Source organism: Periophthalmus magnuspinnatus, chromosome 5, assembly GCF_009829125.3.
Source record: "Periophthalmus magnuspinnatus isolate fPerMag1 chromosome 5, fPerMag1.2.pri, whole genome shotgun sequence".
Taxonomy (NCBI): Eukaryota; Metazoa; Chordata; class Actinopteri; order Gobiiformes; family Gobiidae; genus Periophthalmus; species Periophthalmus magnuspinnatus.
The window spans coordinates 26,167,607-26,187,700 of record NC_047130.1 but is presented as its reverse complement, the minus strand read 5'-3'; the positions used below and the strand labels follow the sequence as shown (position 1 = coordinate 26,187,700).

Genomic DNA, 20,094 nt, shown 5'->3' with positions numbered 1-20,094 from the left:
CGATGGTCGATTCAAGGGAGAGGACTTGTGCGCTGAGGGCGTCTTCAGCTGTCCTCCTCTGCTCAGTGAGAGCAGACTCCAGGACGGTGATCCTCCTCTGCAGAGCCTGCTTCTCCTCCTGTTCCCTCTGCAGCTCCTGTCGGGTGCTGATCAGAAGCTTGTACTTGCTCTCTGCTACCTCAGTGGTGTCTTGGAGTGTGGACTCCAGAGCCCTTTTCTCTGCCTGACATAGCTCTAGTTTCTCAGACATTTTAATCACGGAGGCTTTCTGTTTCCTGACGGTCTCGCGGGTGCGCTCCAGCTCCTTAAAGACGTCAGCGCTGTAGCCGTGGCTGTTCGCCTTCTGTGTCTCCAGCTGTTCCTCCAGCTGCTCCACCTGGGCTTGGTACCTCAGAGCAAGAGTCTGCTGCTCATGGGAGAACGTCTTGAGATTGTCGTTCTCCTCGTAGAGACCCTGCACATAGTCGTTCACCCTCTGCCTGCCCTGCTCGATCATTTGTTCTCTCTCCTCGTCTTTCTGTTTGAGGAGAAATTTCCCAAACTCCATGATAGATTCCTTCTCCTCTTGAGCTTCTTTCAGCTGTTTTTGAAGCTCTTCAACAAGGGCCTTTTTCTCCTGGACCTCCTCCTCCAGCTCTCTCAGCCTTGTCTGCTGTTTTTCGTTGACATATTTCTGTCCTTGAAGCTGTCGCCTCAGGTCCTTCACAAGTGGGTTCTCCTCTACAGAGAGTTGAACTTCTCGTGGAACCTGAGTAGCAGCCTCTAGCTCCCTCACTCTGTGTTTTTGTTTGGCGTTGATGTGGAGCTGTTCTTGGTAGGCTCTCTGGACGTCCTTAAGCTGGAGTCTCAGGTCCATCACCAGTGGGCTGTCCTCCGGGTGTTGAAAGGCGCCCCTCGCTGGTGGAGTATGAGATGTAGCCCTCATGTTTGGATAGTTTGGGTTCCTGCTGTACCGCGACATGTCTCTCGCTCTGAGATTCAAAGTGAAATGACTGTAGTTGGTTGGTGTCGCCTATAGGCCTCCTCTCCTCTGGCATATCACAGGTCTTTGTGATGTCACCGAGTCATTGCCACGGCGATGATCTGCAGGTGTTTCTGGTGGAATGTTTCCATGGCGACACAATGCACATGTTAGAAAACACAGCCTGATATGATTTTAGATTGATATATATTGCCAAGAGTATTTTTTTGTGTATTTTAACAAATTATTCTGTCACGGTGCTACATTTGTGCAGCTCGTTTAGAGGAAAGACGCTCATTTATGCAGAACATTTGACATTTGATTCACAGGTTTGATGATTAAAATCAGTTTATTTCATATTAACTTTGGTTTAACAAAGTCTTTTACTTGTTTTAGTCGATACATTATGATCCTTCGTCGTTAAACTGCACATGTCTCTGTGTAAATGTAAAGGTGGAGCTCGTATAAACTGTGGATGAATAAAACTGACACATGGAACAGTCTGATGTGTTTTTATCGTTGGTAAAATGCACAGAACAAAATGCACTTTGTTCTGTTCATTCATCTTCAATAAATGGAAGATAAAATAAATAAATAAATGCAATTAATATTTATTTTTTGTGAAAATTGGGCTGATCATTGTCTCGAAAGCCTTTATTTTTCACTGTATCGAGATGCGTATCGTATCGAGGTATGTATCGTATCGGCAACTTCTTAATGATACCCAGCCCTACCCAAGAACGTACTGTATTACAACACAAAACTGCATTTTAAGAGTATTTTAACTTCCCCCGACTGTTTTAAATACGACTGAAACTCATCTGAAACCCAGCAGTACTGTATGTACTGTACATAATGAACTCTAGTAAATGTAGATTGTATATACTCAAACAGTCAGTAAATCCTGGTTTTGATGATGCAGATATTTCCTGTCTTGCTTTTCATTTTCAATTGCTTAAAAATAAAAATGTCAAACAATTACAGAATTTAGAAAAATTGTGAAAATTGGAGAAAAACAAACTGAAGGAAATCCTGCTGAGAGAAATCTGAATCATTTAGCGACACACAAAGGCTGAAAACACTGCTAAGCAACTGTGTACTGGACTCTTCAGACTGTGTACTGCATCCAGAGTACTACATGGACCTCTACCAACATCCAGAGTACTACATAGACCTTCTCCAACATCCAGAGTACTGCATGGACCTCCTCCAACATCCAGAGTACTGCATGGACCTCCTCCAACATCCAGAGTACTGCATGGATCTCCTCCAACATCCAGAGTACTACATGGACCTCCTCCAACATCCAGAGTACTACATAGACCTTCTCCAACATCCAGAGTACTACTTTACATTTTAAGTTATTCTTGGGGATTATTTAGCTGCTTGTATTGATAGTATTTTTTATCAGTGTATTTACTCTCATGACGCATTTTCTTCCGTGTAACGTGTAGGAAACATGATGTTGAAGTGAAAATTCTTCCTGGAAATCTCCTCTATCCTTCCCACATAACCACCACTGAGAGTACTGATTTACTGACAAAAAATAGTAATTTCTTGTCCTGTTTCCAAGACAACAGTAATAACCACAGGACATAATCATTTGTATGCATCTGTTGACCTTTTCTATGCAATTGCTTCTTCTAAGTTTAGCTTACAGTCTGTAAAAGCAGTTCAGTGAAAGGCTTCTCCCTTGACATGCAGTGTACTTTCTCTTCTGTAACAATGGTAGTGCAGTGTTGAAGCTCGTCCTCTGAAGCATTCTGCAGACGAGTGGCTCAACAGTGTGTGGCAGTGACATTTAGCTCCTCGTGTGTGTGCGTACGTGTGTGTATCTCTGCAGTGCTTTAGTTCAGACGTGAGCAGGTTGGCCCCGTTTACCTTCATATGGCATATATATTTGTACACACACCTGACTTTTTCTTAATGGGAGATCGATTCTACATTATTTATTCTTTTTGTGTTGTATTGCACAGCTTCAAAAACTGTAACTTTACTATAAATTACTAATAATCATGCGATAATCAAGTAATTTTCATCTAATATTAATAATAAAGGTTGATGACATGTTTCTTTCTCAGTCTTGGTGCCCCACGTCCACTAGAGGGCGCACACATATAGGATTTGCTATGATACCTTTGGGACCACAGGGTTGTATTTGTTATGCCTGGATATCACACTTTTTCATACAACCAATGCTAATTAATTCTAAGGTTATTCCTTGTGATGTAAGTTCAGTCTCTGCGTTTGATCTTTAAACCAGCTCCTCTGGGACGTCCAGAGGGAGCAGAGAGCTGCTGCAGTACAACACTCAGGGACCCACCTCTAGATCTACAACGGAGCCTGGTCAGGATCGCCAAGCTGGAGGTTTGTCTGTTGTTTATAATCCATGTTTCCACAGTTTATTTGCAGGTTGGTGATTGAGTTTTGTCACAACCAAATCAAAACTGAGGTTAATATTTAAGTGTTATTTCAAAGGGAAAATCTAAAGAATATTTGACCGATTTGACCTGTTTTGGGCAGTTAGTGTGGCCACGTTTTAACAGCTAAAACATAATAATGAATACTCCCGTGTCTTTAAGGTTGGGCCGTGTGCTCTTCCTGTGTGGGTGAGAAGTGTTCACACAGGCCTCGGCGTCTCCTTCCTCTCCTCTGATCCCTGCTTTTCAGAGTCGAGCTGGGGGCACGGCCGTCACAATGGCTGCAATTACAGCGCTGTGTCCCCGGGGGGCGCAGGCTCACAGGGACACTTACTGCCCAGCACAGTCAATACAGGCAGCTTTAGGCCGCTGAGCCGGGCCTCTGTGAGCTGATAAGAGCAGTGCTTATCACCACTGTCGAAACCTGAGAGATAGTGTTCACATCTATCCAGTGGCAGAACAAAATGGGCTGCGACGTCTAATATAAGTCAGTGTCAGGACTATACAGGAATATGCTGCGCAAGACCTGACGAGGAAAAGAGTGGCTCATCTTTGTAGGCAAAGCAACTTTATGTGTACAGCAAAATTCATACACAAAGTCATTCAAAGTGCTTTACAGAATAAGAAACATTAAAATCACACAAATCAAATAAATAATCACAAATAATCATCATAAAACAGAAAAGTGCAGAATAAAACCCTTTCAGTCACATGCACAGATAAACAACCATTTGGAGCCTGGATTTAAACATTGTCAAAGTCGAGGCCTGAGTCACATCTTCAGGAAGAATGTTCCAGGTTTAAACTGCACAAAAATGAAACTGATTCCCCTGGTTTAGTCCTGGTTTAGTCCTGGTTTAGTCCCGTTTTAATCCTGGTTTAGGCCTGGTTTAGTCCCATTTTAATCCTGGTTCAGTCCTGGTTCAGTCCTGGTTCAGTCTTGGTTCAGTCTTGGTTCAGTCCTGGTTCAGTCCTGGTTCAGTCTTGGTTCAGTCCTGGTTCAGTCTTGGTTTAGTCCTGGTTCAGTCCTGGTTTAGTCCTTGTTCAGTCTTGGTTCAGTCCTGGTTCAGTCTTGGTTTAGTCCTGGTTCAGTCCTGGTTCAGTCCTGGTTTAGTCCTGGTTCAGTCTTGGTTTAGTCCTGGTTCAGTCCTGGTTCAGTCCTGGTTCAGTCCTGGTTCAGTCCTCATGTGGGACATGTTCTTTGGTGCTGGTCCATGGAGAGACTTGTTCAGAGCTGCTTTAAAGTCTATTCTCTGTATCTCTATATTTTATGTTGTTTTTTTTTTTGGTCAACTTTTCAGAACTTCAAATGTTCAGTTTAATGTTTTTGTTTCTGATTTGGGCAACAGCAGTAATGTGAGTGTGGTCCATGTACAGACAGTACTGAGGACGTGTCTTATAAATATCTATAGATGAGGTCATGTGAGGTCATGTGATGTTGTTTGTTGGGATGATGATGTTTTTTTCCGCCTTATAAAAAGACTTTCACGACTACACATTCCTGAATTGAACTGAAACTCTTGGAAACACCCTCCTCTGAACAAACGCATTCAAACTCAATCACATAGACGTTTGTGAGCCTGGAGACATGCAAAAACCTCTCATATCTTCACTTTCCACAAAATAAGACAGAGGAGAAATGTAGGTCACATGCAAACACTTCAATTTCCACAAGAATAAACAAGATAATGGGATCTGATTCAGCACAAAATGACAGCCTCATCCCTATGCCACCGCCGCCGCCGCCTTCACTGCAACTATAAGCACCTTTATGTAAAACCGAAGTGTGTTTGTGTCGTGGGACGCTCGATTTGAACACTCCACAGCTGTATCCAATCTGACTCGACTTTATTTTATATTTTTAACGTGGTCAGTGGTGCACAGCCTGAGGACATGAGGCTTATGTTACTTGTACCAGTCCAGAGTCTCACACTGAACGAGCAATACAGTTTATTTTATGTTTTTTTTCCATATAAATACAGAAATGATGTTTTTTTTCATATTTGATGATGTGACGTTGACGTTCTTGTCTCCAGCCTGGGAAATAAGCAGCTTTTTACTATGCGCTCGTCTCCTGAGTAAAGTTAGATGCAGTGTTTTTATTTTGTGTAAAAGGGAGCTGTTATCCTGTCGGGTTCACAACAGTCCATTACATTGTGTGAGTTACAGCCGGGCTCAGCTGGAACCAAGGGCCCTATCATTCTGCTCGAGACAAATGGACCTCAGTTTACGGCTGCACATGTAGATCAGGCTCCAGGCGGCTAAAGGAGCATTTACCTCTGAAACACCCGCGTAATTGGCCTTTTAGTTTGGTTTTACCTTTTGTGTTTTTACTATCTGTCGGAGAAGATTGTGTGTGAGTGGAAATCGGCCCTACATCTATTTTTAAATGAACTGCCACATGTAGATCATCACCAGCAGCATAATAGTCGTATACATGTTCAGTGGCACCGATGCTGCGCGGCACCTCCTCACTGTCACGTTGTTTACATGACTCCAAACCTCTCACTTCAAAGCAGATCTGTCACATGTTTGTCTGTGTAGATCCAGATCTGCAGAGCTGTTACTCGATTATGGTTCATGAACAGGAGAGTGCACGGCTTTACAAATGTCTGTGATCTGCTAAAAAACAGAGAAGGACAAACTGCAGGTGTGTGAGACTTAGCCTAGGCTATACTTAGACTTGTTTAATCTTTTAGCCCAAGGTTTGCACTTTTTATATGACCATTACCAAAATATTAGAGCCTCTGAAATAACAAGCAGCACTGGACTTATATTGCTCCTTATATTATTGTCTTTAGTAAGTTATTGAAACATTTTCTGGTGCATAAATGGCTCAGTTTAACTCTCCTTTGTTCTTATATCGCTTCTTATTATTATATTATTGTCTTTAGTGAGTTATTGAAACATTTTCTGGTGCATAAATGGCTCAGTTTAACTCTCCTTTGTTCTTATATCGCTTCTTATTATTATATTATTGTCTTTAGTAAGTTATTGAAACATTTTCTGGTGCATAAATGGCTCAGTTTAACTCTCCTTTGTTCTTATATCGCTTCTTATTATTATATTATCGTCTTTAGTAAGTTATTGAAACATTTTCTGGAGCACAAACGGCACAGTTTAGCTCTCCTTTGTTCTTTGGGACCTGGCACCCTTCCAAATTTTGCAACCAGGCATTTTTATCGTTTCTAGTCATTTAGATTTATTTGCAGTTAAAATATCTTGTTTACAGATAATTTAAATCTGCAGATACAGATTTGTGACCCAAACGAAATCCTTTAATGGAGGTGAGTAAACAGAGGAGGTGAAACAGACGTGGATTCTCTTGCAGATGCGACACTTGCAGACGCTAACTCCCTCATTTGGCGGGTCATTTTCTACACTTAAGTCGGTTGTGCTTTCCATGTATTGTTCTTTGTCCAATCAGTGTGGATCAGTCAAACATCACAGGCTCTTTAAATCCGCTGGTTCAGTGTTTTGAGTTGCCACGGCCTTGGTGGGGGTCCATGAGGTTGGACCTGGCCCAGCGTGGACCATGTGTGGAGGCTGATTAGCAGATGTGAAGGGACTTGGTTTTGCGTTGGAAGATGAGCCGTCGATGCATCTTTTTGTCACTCCTTTTATTCTGTTTATTCTGTAGCTTGATCTGGAAAGAGTTGCTGTTGTTCGCACTGAGAGTATTGTTTATAATTCTTACTATATTTGCATCTTTGGCGTGCAAAAATGAAGAGGAAGCAGGGAGGACGTCATTGAAAACTGTTATATCACGGATTTTAAATAGTAATGTTTAAGGACTATGTAACAAGTATCTGGAACTGCTTTCCTTAATAACTTTAAAAACAAATTTCAACATTTCGTTTGCTAATTTTTCTCCATCTTTATGCATTAAATTAGCGCACGGGTGGAGCTCTTTTGGGTCTTAATCTCTCCACGGCTCTGTGCATTAATTTATTTATGATTATGAGAGGGAAAGGAGAGTTGATCCTCCCCAGTCGATGGCGCGTGCTTTCTGCGATAAATCCTAATTGATGGAACCGCGGGGGGAGGCCTTTGTGCTCTTTGTGGGCCCGGAGAGGCACGGCACGCTCAGACCTTGTCAGTGGCGGGCGCAGACAATGGGAGCAGCTGTAGCTCTCTCCTGATTGAGACTGGACTCTTTTATTGACTGACCGGCCTAAAGGGAGTACAGGGACCACGAGGAGGTTTGGGTGTGTCAGGTCGTCCCAATAAGGAGAAACCCGCTTGACCTTTCTATCAAGAAGACAAAGATTTCCAGTGAAAAGTGATGTAGGTCCCGCCCCCTTCACGCGGGCCTCGGTGCACACTCATTCTGTAATGGGACAACACGGATCTGCTTTGTTCTTCTTGTTTGAAATTCTTAAAAATTTGGAAGCGGGCGATTACGAAATGCTCCGATTAAAATAGGCTGACGAAATGTTGAAGTTGAAAGCGTTTTGTTTGGATTACTGGCAGTTCCTGTGTCTGCAGCCTCTGAGTAGCTTCTATAAAAGGTAAGGTGCACAGAGCTACACTCAGACTACTTCACTTTCCATGTGTGTTCTCCGCTCACACATTACTTTACCTAATACGATTTTATATTTTATTGTTTTCAAAAGACATTACAATAGAACAATGAACAATCGGACAGCTGTCATTTAAATACAATTCACATTTTTCCCAGTGTTTGTCATATTTTTCTTTTTGTAATCTTAGAATATGTGTAAGTCTCTCCATAACACTAATTTCTTTCCAGTTGTCAAGCGTAAGGGCGTCTTCCTTATGCAATTTGTGTGTAATGGCTTCTTTTTGATGCTGCCAATAGTATCTTGATTAAATAATGGTCCTTTTTTGGGATGTGTGCGTCAGTGGTTTGCCCAAAATACATCGTTTTGCATGCTTTTGGTAGTGTGTAGTCAAATATTTTCCACATTTCTTTGCCCGAAGTATCCCTTAATTGTGAGATTTTTAAATACAGCAGAGAATTCACAGCAATTACAATCTATATTTCATCAAGTAACATGATTAAACTGTGGCTAAAACAGTGGAGTTTGAAGTGAAGCTCTTTCCTCAGGCGTCACACCTGTCGTTTTGCATCAAAGTTTTTCTTACTTGTAGTATATTGAGCAGATGCATGTGTAAAATGTGACAACAACACTACAACAACTACGCTCAGATTAGAAGAGAACACAATCACTTGGCTCCCATCACTGTCATTGCATAATTGTGACAGTGAAAAAAGTAAAAAAAAAGATGTTATAACCCTCTGGTGCATAGCGGTCACTGCAGTGGACAGTTACTAAAACATAACTTTAAATTTAACTTCTTTAATGCACTGGTTTGTGTGGTGGAGCTGCACATCAGCCTCTGGAGTGCTCTCTGCTGCCACACTCCATTGAGGTCAATTCAGTGGTCAGTCGGTGTAACTGCAAGTAAATTTCCACTGATTGGTTTTCTTATTCAGGCCTAAACATTTCACCAAGTTAACTCATTTTTACAGGCAGTTCACAGTGTTGTTTCATGTCCTGAGAAGAATAAAAACACTTCAGAAAAAAATCTTGACCAAGGCTTTCATGATTCATGCATCAGAGGGTTAATTTGCCAAATCTTGTGCATTTTGTGTTGGATCCAGTTGGGCCATAAGTTTAGTGATTTTGTGTAATCAATACAGAATTACTGTCAGTGATCTGAACCAAAGCTCACCCTTATATAATGTGTGTGTGAGGTAATATTGTGTATAATATTGTGCGTGCGGTGCAGACATGGCTGACTCCTGAGTGATGGACAGCTCTCTTTGCTCTGTGTGTCATGGTGTTAAGAGGAGTTGAATATCCACATAAATTGTGCATGTGCCGAAAGGTCATCTAAGGGGAGGCTCTATTGTTTTGCTGTGGCCCTGACAACGCTGCAGGTTATTGTGCGTTTGTCCATGAGCCCCGCGGCGGCATGAAGCGGCACGTGGTGGAGATTCAGTTTGTTCAGTGCGATACAGAGGTTTAGATTCAGGAAAATGACTCTTGTAGAAGTTAAATTACAGCATTGTTTGTGAAAATGTTGGCCCAGCAGCTTGAATGAGTTAAACCCAAACACAAAAATATACTTTACATGGATTAGAAATAGGTGGAGATATGCACAATTATAACATTAAATACACCGTCTATAATCAAGCACAAAGAGCTCATCAAAATATAATGAGCAGAAACATCTTTTAAGCCGGGTACAAAGTAATATTTTTGCTCTTTTGCGACTTGAACTTGATTCTCAACCAAGACATTTACTTTTTTTTCTATAAGTAAGATCTATTTCTGTTCCATTGAGCTGTAATCACGCCTGAGAGGACGAGCCCCTCACATCTTTAACTCATATTTATTCATAAACCCCTCCCCCTCTCCGTCCATACAGCCCTGTCTCCGGCGGGATGGGGGGGGGGCTGTATGGATGCAGAGGGATGTCATTGTGTTGGGTTGATTTTGCACCTTTGTGAAAATGTAATAACTTTGGATGAGTGTCACAGAAACACACGGCTCACTCATGTGCCAACTCATTTCATACATACATATTTTTTCATTTGGCAGGTTGTTTTGTCTTTTGTCAGATGGTGATTTCTAATTCAGTCTGTGGGACAGTTTCTTACCAGTTTTCTGTTAGTTTCACCTGAGCTTGTGTTTTTTATGTTTCGTTCATGGGGATGACTTTGACACGTAGTTGCTCGACTTATAGTCACTCAACTTGATGAGGTGCTGAATAAAAAGTTGTGCTATTAGGTGGTTCATCAGTCCTTTAATTCAGGTCCAGTGTGTAAACAAGGCTGTCCATGCATTCATCTAATTTCAATTAATTTTAGTGGGTGGGAGGAGCTCAGTGTGGACCTGCGGCGCCTCTGGACTCTCGCCAAGTGGATTCATGTCTGACTCGTGCAAAATGTGATCCATAAATAAATGTGTGTTTTCACATTGGAGAAATGATTAATAATGTGACAAGAGAAAATGGTAAATTACCAATCACTTTTGCCACAGGGATCAGTGCCAGTAAGTAAACAACATACATCAGTCAGAGACCGTGTGAAATGTGTGAAACGACTGCTGTGCCGCTAAAAGAGCGTTAATTATGTTCATTTGGACACCACAGGTCTGCAGACACAGAAAACTCACAGCTTGTTGTCACTGTAGGCTTCTTGCTGCTCCCTCCACCTCTGCATTCTTCTCCTGTCTGCTCCCTGTCTGCTCTTCCTTCTCCCTTCCTGGTCTTTTCCTTCTCCCTTCCTGGTCTTTTCCTTCTCCCTTCCTGGTCTTTTCCTTCTCCCTTCCTGGTCTTTTCCTGCTCCCTGTTTCCTCCCTCCCTGCTCCCTGTCTGCTCTTCCTGCTCCCTGTTTCCTCCCTTCCTGCTCCCTTCCTGCTCCCTGTTTTCTTCCTTCTCTCTTCCTGCTCCCTTCCTGCTCCCTGTTTCCTCCCTCCCTGCTCCCTGTCTGCTCTTCCTGCTCTTTTCCTGCTCCCTGTTTTCTTCCTTCTCTCTTCCTGCTCCCTTCCTGCTCCCTGCTTCCTCCCTCCCTGCTCCCTGTCTTCTCTTCCTGCTCCCTGTTTCCTCCCTTCCTGCTCCCTGTCTGCTCTTTTCCTGCTCCCTTCCTGCTCCCTGTTTCCTCCCTCCCTGCTCCCTGTCTGCTCTTCCTCCTCCCTTCCTGCTCTTTTCCTGCTTCCTTCCTGCTCCCTGTTTCCTCCCTCCCTGCTCCCTGTCTGCTCTTTTCCTGCTCCCTTCCTGCTCCCTCTTTCCTCCCTTCCTGCTCCCTGTCTGCTCTTCCTGCTCCCTGTTTCCTCCCTTCCTGCTCCCTGTCTGCTCTTTTCCTGCTCCCTGTTTCCTCCCTCCCTGCTCCCTGTCTGCTCTTTTCCTGCTCCCTTCCTGCTCCCTCTTTCCTCCCTTCCTGCTCCCTGTCTGCTCTTCCTGCTCCCTGTTTCCTCCCTTCCTGCTCCCTGTCTGCTCCCTTCCTGCTCCCTTCCTGCTCCCTTCCTGCTCCCTTCCTGCTCCCTTCCTGCTCCCTGTTTCCTCCCTCCCTGCTCCCTGTCTGCTCTTCCTCCTCCCTTCCTGCTCTTTTCCTGCTCCCTTCCTGCTCCCTGTTTCCTCCCTCCCTGCTCCCTGTCTGCTCTTTTCCTGCTCCCTTCCTGCTCCCTCTTTCCTCCCTCCCTGCTCCCTGTCTGCTCTTTTTCTGCTCCCTTCCTTCTCCCTGTCTGCCCTTCCTGCTCCCTGTTTCCTCCCTCCCTGCTCCCTGTCTGCTCTTCCTGCTCTTTTCCTGCTCCCTGTTTTCTTCCTTCTCTCTTCCTGCTCCCTTCCTGCTCCCTGCTTCCTCCCTCCCTGCTTCCTCCCTCCCTGCTTCCTCCCTCCCTGCTCCCTGTCTTCTCTTCCTGCTCCCTGTTTCCTCCCTTCCTGCTCCCTGTCTGCTCTTTTCCTGCTCCCTTCCTGCTCCCTGTTTCCTCCCTCCCTGCTCCCTGTCTGCTCTTCCTCCTCCCTTCCTGCTCTTTTCCTGCTTCCTTCCTGCTCCCTGTTTCCTCCCTCCCTGCTCCCTGTCTGCTCTTTTCCTGCTCCCTTCCTGCTCCCTCTTTCCTCCCTTCCTGCTCCCTGTCTGCTCTTCCTGCTCCCTGTTTCCTCCCTTCCTGCTCCCTGTCTGCTCTTTTCCTGCTCCCTGTTTCCTCCCTCCCTGCTCCCTGTCTGCTCTTTTCCTGCTCCCTTCCTGCTCCCTCTTTCCTCCCTTCCTGCTCCCTGTCTGCTCTTCCTGCTCCCTGTTTCCTCCCTTCCTGCTCCCTGTCTGCTCCCTTCCTGCTCCCTTCCTGCTCCCTTCCTGCTCCCTTCCTGCTCCCTTCCTGCTCCCTGTTTCCTCCCTCCCTGCTCCCTGTCTGCTCTTCCTCCTCCCTTCCTGCTCTTTTCCTGCTCCCTTCCTGCTCCCTGTTTCCTCCCTCCCTGCTCCCTGTCTGCTCTTTTCCTGCTCCCTTCCTGCTCCCTCTTTCCTCCCTCCCTGCTCCCTGTCTGCTCTTTTTCTGCTCCCTTCCTTCTCCCTGTCTGCCCTTCCTGCTCCCTGTTTCCTCCCTTCCTTCTCTCTTCCTGCTCCCTCCCTGCTCCCTGTCTGCTCTTCCTGCTCCCTCCCTGCTCCATGTTTCCTCCCTCCCTGCTCCCTGTCTGCTCTTCCTGCTCCCTCCCTGCTCCCTGTCTGCTCTTCCTGCTCCCTCCCTGCTCCCTGTCTGCTCTTGTACCAGTCACTCTCATATGGGTCACTCATTGTCTGGATCTCCTTGTGGCTGTGAAATGGAAACATCAGCGTCTGTGGGTCCTTGTCAAAACAATGTGCCGGGTGATTGTGGACAAGAACGTAAGAAGTGGAACAGCAGCCTTGGTTCTGTGCAGCGAGTTTCCAAAGAACAAAACATAATGAAACAAAACAATTTTAAAGGATAGATAAATAAATGTATGTCCTGAGTGTCTTGTTTTTTATTATCCTGCTAATCAGATTATAATAGGATCATCAGAAACGTGCTACTTGCAAATGAACGTCATAGTTTTGAGTGCGTTTTAATAATCAAACTAAAAATGAGGCTGTGATTTGTGATACTTTATATTTTTAAAGGCTGTACATCCCCAATCTTGGTCGACGAGCTACAGTTTTAGCATTATTTACACTACTCCACCCTGATTCGCTAAAGCGTATACAAGGCCAAAGTGTTGAAACTATCCAGAATGACGCTTCGTAAAGGATCCGTCTATATTAGCGTGACATAAGCTGAGGTCGTGTGGATGTACTGTCGATGTAGTGTTTGGCAGCTGCTCTGACGAAGGCCACTGAAGCCCACGGGGAGAGAAAATAGTCGGCTATTCTTAACCGTCTAGAATAACAAAGGTGCATGGTGTATGTGCGGATTAGCATTACTGCGCTTCAGCATTTCCTTCCGCTCAGACAGTTGGTGCGTCAGATATTTTGAGGAGGATGAGCCCGATACTGCTACAAAATGCGATCAAAATGGTGTTAAATTGCACACGGAAAGCAGTTCAGTGACCAAAAAAAACATAATATAAAGCACTGCAGGTGAAGGCAAAGCAACTCAATTCATATGATAGATTTTAGTCGTATTATTCACGCTGTAACTTTTCAAAGATTCAACGTATAAAGTGTGAAATATGAGGTTCATCTTGCCAAGTTTTCAGACACAGATGGATGTTCTATATAGTAGTATCAATTATAATGATTTTGTCCCATTTTCGTGTTAATTTTCTGAACTAAAATGCCGCCATAAACTAATTTACGGTTAAGTATGACATTGTTACTGGTGTCCTACCCCTGGGGACGGTGCTTGTGTAGTGACAGTGATCCTTTTCCACTCATGCCAGACGCTTAGGGGACAGCTGGACTTCCTGTTATGGACTCGAGCCATAACATTGTGAGCCCAGCGCTGATGGAGGGTCAGGATTCAAGTGCTGCCTCATGCAAATGTGGCATTCTGCAGACCTCGAGTGAATTTGGTTAAAATGTGCCCAGAATGTGCTCTATGGGAGTGGATACGTGTGAGGGGCCCGAGTTTCACCTCCAGAGCGTGTGGGGCTTCAGTGTGGAGTGGACGTCCTCTGGGTCACACGACAAGAGAGACATTAAAATCACAATACAACAAATTGAAACATAAATCATCACAAATAATCTTAAGATTAACATTAAAGGAGAAAAGTGCAGAATAAAACCCTTTTCCTGGTCCTCGGTTAATCCTGTTTTAGTCCTTGTTTAATCCTGGGTTTAGTCGTGGTTTAGTCGTGGTTTAGTCCTGCTTTAGTCCTGGTTTATTCCTGGTTTGGTCCTGCTTTAATTCTGGTTCAGTCCTGGTTTGGTCCTGGTTTGGTCCTGGTTTGGTCCTCAGGTTATTTTAGTCCTGCTTTGGTCCTGCTTTAGTCCTGCTTTAGTCTTGGTTCAGTCCTGGTTCAGTCCTGGTTCAGTCCTGCTTTAGTCCTGGTACAGTCCTGGTTCAGTCCTGGTTCAGTCCTGGTTCAGTCCTGGTTCAGTCCTGGTTCAGTCCTGCTTTAGTCCTGGTTCAGTCCTGCTTTAGTCCTGCTTTAGTCCTGGTTTAGTTCTGGTGCTCGTACTTCCTGGTTCTAGTCCTGACCCGAGCAGCAGTGTTCTGGATGTTCTGGATGTTCTGTCTTAAGTCTCGTTTGGAGAGTCCAGTGATCTGGACGTTACAGTCGTCTAATCTACTGGACACAAACGCAGGACGAGTCTCTCTAAGTCTGGTTTTGACAGACCAACCTAATTTCAGAGGAGCCTTATCCCCCAGCGAGGTACTCCTGACCAACAGCGTGGCAGCTCAGATTGCCTTCGCTCTTATATTATATCGTAGGGACCGTATTCTGTCTCCACAACTTCCCAAAGACGTGATTGACACAGACAGATTAACTAATCAGACGAGCTCATGGTCTGTTTGTCTCACAGCTGGATTTAAAAGTATTTTCAAGAGGAGACGTCTTCTGCATTTGAAACACTTGCACAATACTTTCACTTATAGGTCAGAACATTTTCATCGTGTCTTTTCTTTTCTTTTTTCTATATCCACACACTTAAGCGCTTTAAAAAAAAAGATAAATTAGGAGCCTGAGGACGTGACGACAGCTGATAAGTGACACGTCAGCGAAGCCAGTGACACTTTGAGGACGTCTCACAGCTGTCAAAACATGTCAAGAAGGTAATTACATTATCTCCTAATTTATTGTCTTTAAGAAGTTTATAAATGCAGTGATTGGATTCAGTTGGACATTTGTCAGACGCGCTGTACAGTCTGGTCTTAGATTCTCCTACATTCCAGCAGAAAGAAGAAACATTCGCTTCCTTAACCTAAAGATTTACATTGTTGTTAAGCGCAGATATCTTGATTCTCGATTTGTCTGTTTTTTCTTCCCTCTCACATCTCGCAGATACCCAGCATTCCCCTGTGCTGACTCAGTACCCGGCAGATGTTCTTTTCTCTTGTGTTTTGAAAACTGACTTATTCATGAAACGCTGTCTAGTCTTGAGTTTGTGAAGAAACTGAAAGGAGTGTCTGAATGAAATTTTGCCATTATTTCTCTCCACGCTTCATGAATGCGCACAGATTTCAAGCTATTTATTATGTATGAATGATGCCAGATTAGACCCGTAAATGGATGTTGTGCGTTTGAACACGGCTGCATCTATGTGTCTCACCTTTGTGTCAGACGCACAATGATTCATCTGCCTCCTGCTCTGGCTCAGGTTTAACATCACAGTCCCTTAATTCTTTACATAATGTTTTATTACATCAAAGAGCCGCCTCAGGTTATTTAACTATTGTAGTAAAATTGTGCTGCAATAGAGTTATTCTCATCTTTATAATTCTTCATCGAGGTTGATACTTTCTTCACTGTTCTGTAAAAAATATGACTAACTGTGTATCTCCTGATGAACTGATATTTTATGACAGTCGTACATTTTAATTCACCTCGTCGCAGGCCAGATAAAATGAGGTGGTGGGCCACATTTGGTCCGCGGGCCTTGAGTTTGACACACGTGATGTAGATCATTAAGTGTATAATTTAACATTTGACAGTGTTTTTTGTTTTTTTTTTACTTTTTAAATCTGAATTCATCATACAAACAGAAAACCATATTGTGGCCATTGATTCTACTTAAATATTGTGAATACTTGTGAGTTAAATCATGGACAGGAGCAGGGGCTCGGTGCTGAGAGGTGATAGGCTGCGGCTGGAGGAATGTGGACTGAGGAGGGCCGTGGACTCGTCTGCCCCTCTGGCAGCTGGCCTTACTTGGTAACACGACATAAGCCTCTGCTTTGAAATAGCAGAAGTAGAGACACAGTCGCATGGCACTGCAGAGACGTGAGGCAGCAGTCAGTGAGAGGAGAGCAGTTACCTAAAGTAAAACGTTATAATCAATGGCAAATGCGGCGCATCCAACCATTTTTATACTTACATCATAAAGAGAGATATAATGGGCAATTTGGTATTTCACTTTCCATCGTGCGTTTGGAAATGAGCCCATATTTATACTGTAATAATGTGGCTGAACGATTCTGTTGTACGTTTTGTGCCCATTTGACTTATTTTTATCTGCTTCTGGTAGTGACTAATTTAATCCAATCTTTTAGGGTAGACATAGTCACAACTTGACCACAGTAAAAAGACCAGTTAATGTTTGTGGTGGAGCCAGTGGAAGCAGGAGGAGTGGCATGGGCCAGACCCAGGGAGCAGCTTGTGTAGGACTATCAGGACAACACAGAGGTGGACTTCCCTTCTGGCCTGTGCTGGCTCCGATTTCCCACTGAAGATGCTTGCGGCATGAGGAGTCTGATGTGGAAGTACTGCATTTCTGTGCGCACCATAAGGTAGGACTGTTACCAGCTTTGGCACATGTGCTTTGTGTTTAGTTTTGGTTTGTGGTTTGTGAAGTGTAGCTGTTTCACTTTAAATTGAACTACAATAACTGGCTAAATAATGCTAATATATGATTGCTGTGTTGCGTAGATTGTGCGGTTGTATAGACGCTGTATTTTTACATGAGAAAACTGAATAAAAGAGCCCAAGATGTTCTTAAAATGCAGTAATTAGCGCAGTACTTAATGAGACTGGAATCAGCAACTGTAACTGTAGCATTTAACTGTAATTATGATTAAATAAACAATTTAAAACTGAAGTAGTTGCATGAAACTGGGGTCCTAAAGGGGGAATTAAAGCACTATTGGCTCCAAACTGTGATTTCACTATATGCAACTCTACCATTAGTGGGTTTTGCGGTTGGAGCCTTGTGATGAGCATCAGCCAATCAGGATTTAGAAGTTTGCTCTGTAATTCTACTCTGCACAAGCTTCCCACTGATCCAGGTTCAGGCTCTAATAGCACAATGTTCTCCCAGTGTGTCTGAGTGAAAGTCTGAAATCTAACGGGCTGTGTCTGGAAATGTGGCGTCCTACTGATATTTTCCACTGCTGATTCACAATGAACGCTGCTTTTTTTTTTTTTTTGGCACGGACTGTGTGATAAGTTCGGTGCTAAACACTCACATACTCACTGCGGACAAGGGGCTTAGTTCATAATGGAACATGTCGGAATAATTAAACTTAAGTACTGTCAGTGTTTCCTATTTTGCCCGTGGTAATGCTGAATTCTGAGCTCGCTGTAGGAGCAAGCACAGGAATGGAAACTGCATCTCTAGGCTATAACGTGCTCAATTAGGATCGTAAATCGAATTCGCCTCTGCGCAGATCTGACCTGTATTGACCTGGTGGTATCTTTTTCTATCTGTAAACATAAATACGCTTAATGCCACGCTGTCAGACACTCAAATTAACGTTATATTTTACAAAGAAGCAAGAAAATAGTGTCCTCTCCAGCAGAAAAGTTACCGCCAGTCCAGTTTTATGTTTGTACGTACGTTAGGACATAAAAATCATTCCACGTGCTTATTATTGAAGCGCAAACACGGACTCAAACCCATCGTTCTCGCGTTGGTCGGGAAGCTCTCCGCACCTCTCCGTGTTATTGTTGGGCTGACAGGCTGACCCGGTGATGGCCCTGTCTCTAACACGGGGAACAAGCCGTGTCGTCTGCGTATAAACTGCATTCCTAAAGACAGCAGTCATCTTCCAGCGCGTTTTCCCTTTTCTCTCACGCAGCTCTGCCTCTCTCCGCTCCACTTTCCTCGAGCGGGAACTATAGCAACCGCATCTGTACTGCTGATGTTTCGTGACCTCATACAAAATTGCGTTTCTGATGGGCTCGTGTCTCATTTACACTCAACTTTTTACATTTTACAGAACAACAACAGCAGCGATTAACAGATGTGGTTGTATCATTTAGTCGTTTACGCATATTTTTGGACCTTATTCGCTGTGTAATTCACCTTAAACAGATTTTAACCCCACATTATTCTTGATATAATGTTTCTATGGACTGTGGAGAGAGACACGAGGGGATTTTATAAGACTACAATGCCTTGATGTAGTGTCAAAGCTTGTGTTTGCGCAGTGTAACAGTAGAGGCTCACCTGATCCGGCTGACCAAAAGTACACCATTATTTATTCATGTACCGACTCAGGTGTGCTCGTACGTGTTCATTTGCTTGTTTTTTTATCCCTTTAGCAACATACTCCAGCCCAAACTGTCAGCTAGTTTTATATTTTGGCCATAGGAGAAATGAGAGGACAGTATTTTTGCAATTAAGGGACATTTTAATACGTGGACGAAGGGGATATAAGTGAACAAATCCAACTTTTCCACGCGAGTCGAGTGGAAAAGGGTAAGTCATACTCTCATTTATTAAAACTTACGACTACCCACCTCTTTACTGATTTGTTTTCATATGTACCATGAAGAAAAGACGTCATTTTGGGTGCTCCAGGTGCTTGCAGACCTTTACCAAAGACATTCCGTCGGGATTTCACAGCATCTCTTCACCCAGTGAGAAGAATGCTTTGAACCTCATTAGTCTTATCACATCTGGGCCTGTTGTGTCAAAATTATAATGCACCTTGACTGTGTCTGCGTAGTGTTGGACATCAGATGTTCCTGGAATGAATCCCACACTCTATGGACCCGTTCCTTCCATAAATTGCTTGTCAAGGAAGGAATTTACCAAGTATTAGGGGTTAGACTTTGAGGCAGAAGCGAAAGTTTAGAGGTTATCCAAACAGTTTCCACATTTTTACATGCATTTTTTGTAGTTTTAATTGTTATTTATGCAGATGTTGAAGTTATTTGTCGCCGGTGATTATAGGACGGTGAAAAAAACGTGTGCGTAACAGAGTTTGCATGCGTTTTCTGTGTGGGCGGATGGATTTGTAATGGACTGCAGTCGCCTTAACGATGAATAAATGTCACGGTCCTAACTCCACAGCATGGGCGCTCGTGGAGTCTTTACATCACTGTCAGCTTTGATAATTAGTCGGCTTCTACTGCAGCAGTGACCCACGGACCGGTCAATAATGGCGGTGGGCGTGAGGGGAGAGTGCTCCGGGACATGGGGCCACCACCTGGGGTCACACTTTATGGTTAATGCATTTGAAGAGCTCATACAACATTCATGTTTTCGAGGTGGCGCAGAGGTGACCGGAGATGGACCCAGGTTCTACAAATCAACTATTAAATGCTGACAACTTCAAGAATTATCCACTAAAGTTGGGTCGTTTTTATTTTTAGACATTTACAGACACATTTTAGCATGTTTTTTAATCTAAAACTATCATGATATCACTTCCCAGGGTCATTTTGATGATCGCAAAAACAAAACCTGTCTGCTACAGCTTTGCTCTTTTGGATTCGAGGGCAGTTGGTTATAATACACATAATAACTGAAGTAATTGCACCTGGAATCCTCCCACTCCTTTCTGGGAAAACATCCAGTAATCTGAAAGTTATGAATATGTAGTAGCGAGCTGCAAAAAATAAACTACATAACTCCTACATTATGCTAAATTACAAATATTGGCATCTCCTGACTGAACAGATTAAGGTTTAACTGAGATGCCATGAAAAATAAGCTTTAGAACATTTAAACGGTGGAGTTGAATGTATTGTCTGGACCTTATCTTCGTTATTAGTTTATTTTTACTTTGTTACACATTTTTCAGAGCATTTAGAGCGACATTTTAATCCCAGAGATGCCCCGAGCGTAAATGCCATTAAAGGAATAATAAGTGTTTTTCAAAGACAGGGGGCAGTATCTCCACA

At 43.6% G+C, this 20,094-nt stretch overlaps 1 protein-coding gene across 3 annotated transcripts in view; it reads left to right on the top strand.

Annotated features, from left to right (window-relative positions):
* Positions 1-20,094, top strand: part of iqsec1b (IQ motif and Sec7 domain ArfGEF 1b) — an 85,289-nt gene that overhangs the window by 32,423 nt on the left and 32,772 nt on the right. Inside the window, exon 1 of one of the 3 annotated variants that reach the window (XM_055221595.1) lies at positions 16,662-16,754. The exons of the other annotated variants lie outside the window; for them this stretch is intronic. Coding sequence (XP_055077570.1) covers positions 16,708-16,754 — 47 coding nt within the window. The 5' untranslated portion in view covers positions 16,662-16,707. Of the gene's footprint in view, positions 1-16,661; positions 16,755-20,094 lie in introns of those variants that run through there. 3 annotated transcript variants of the gene reach the window in all.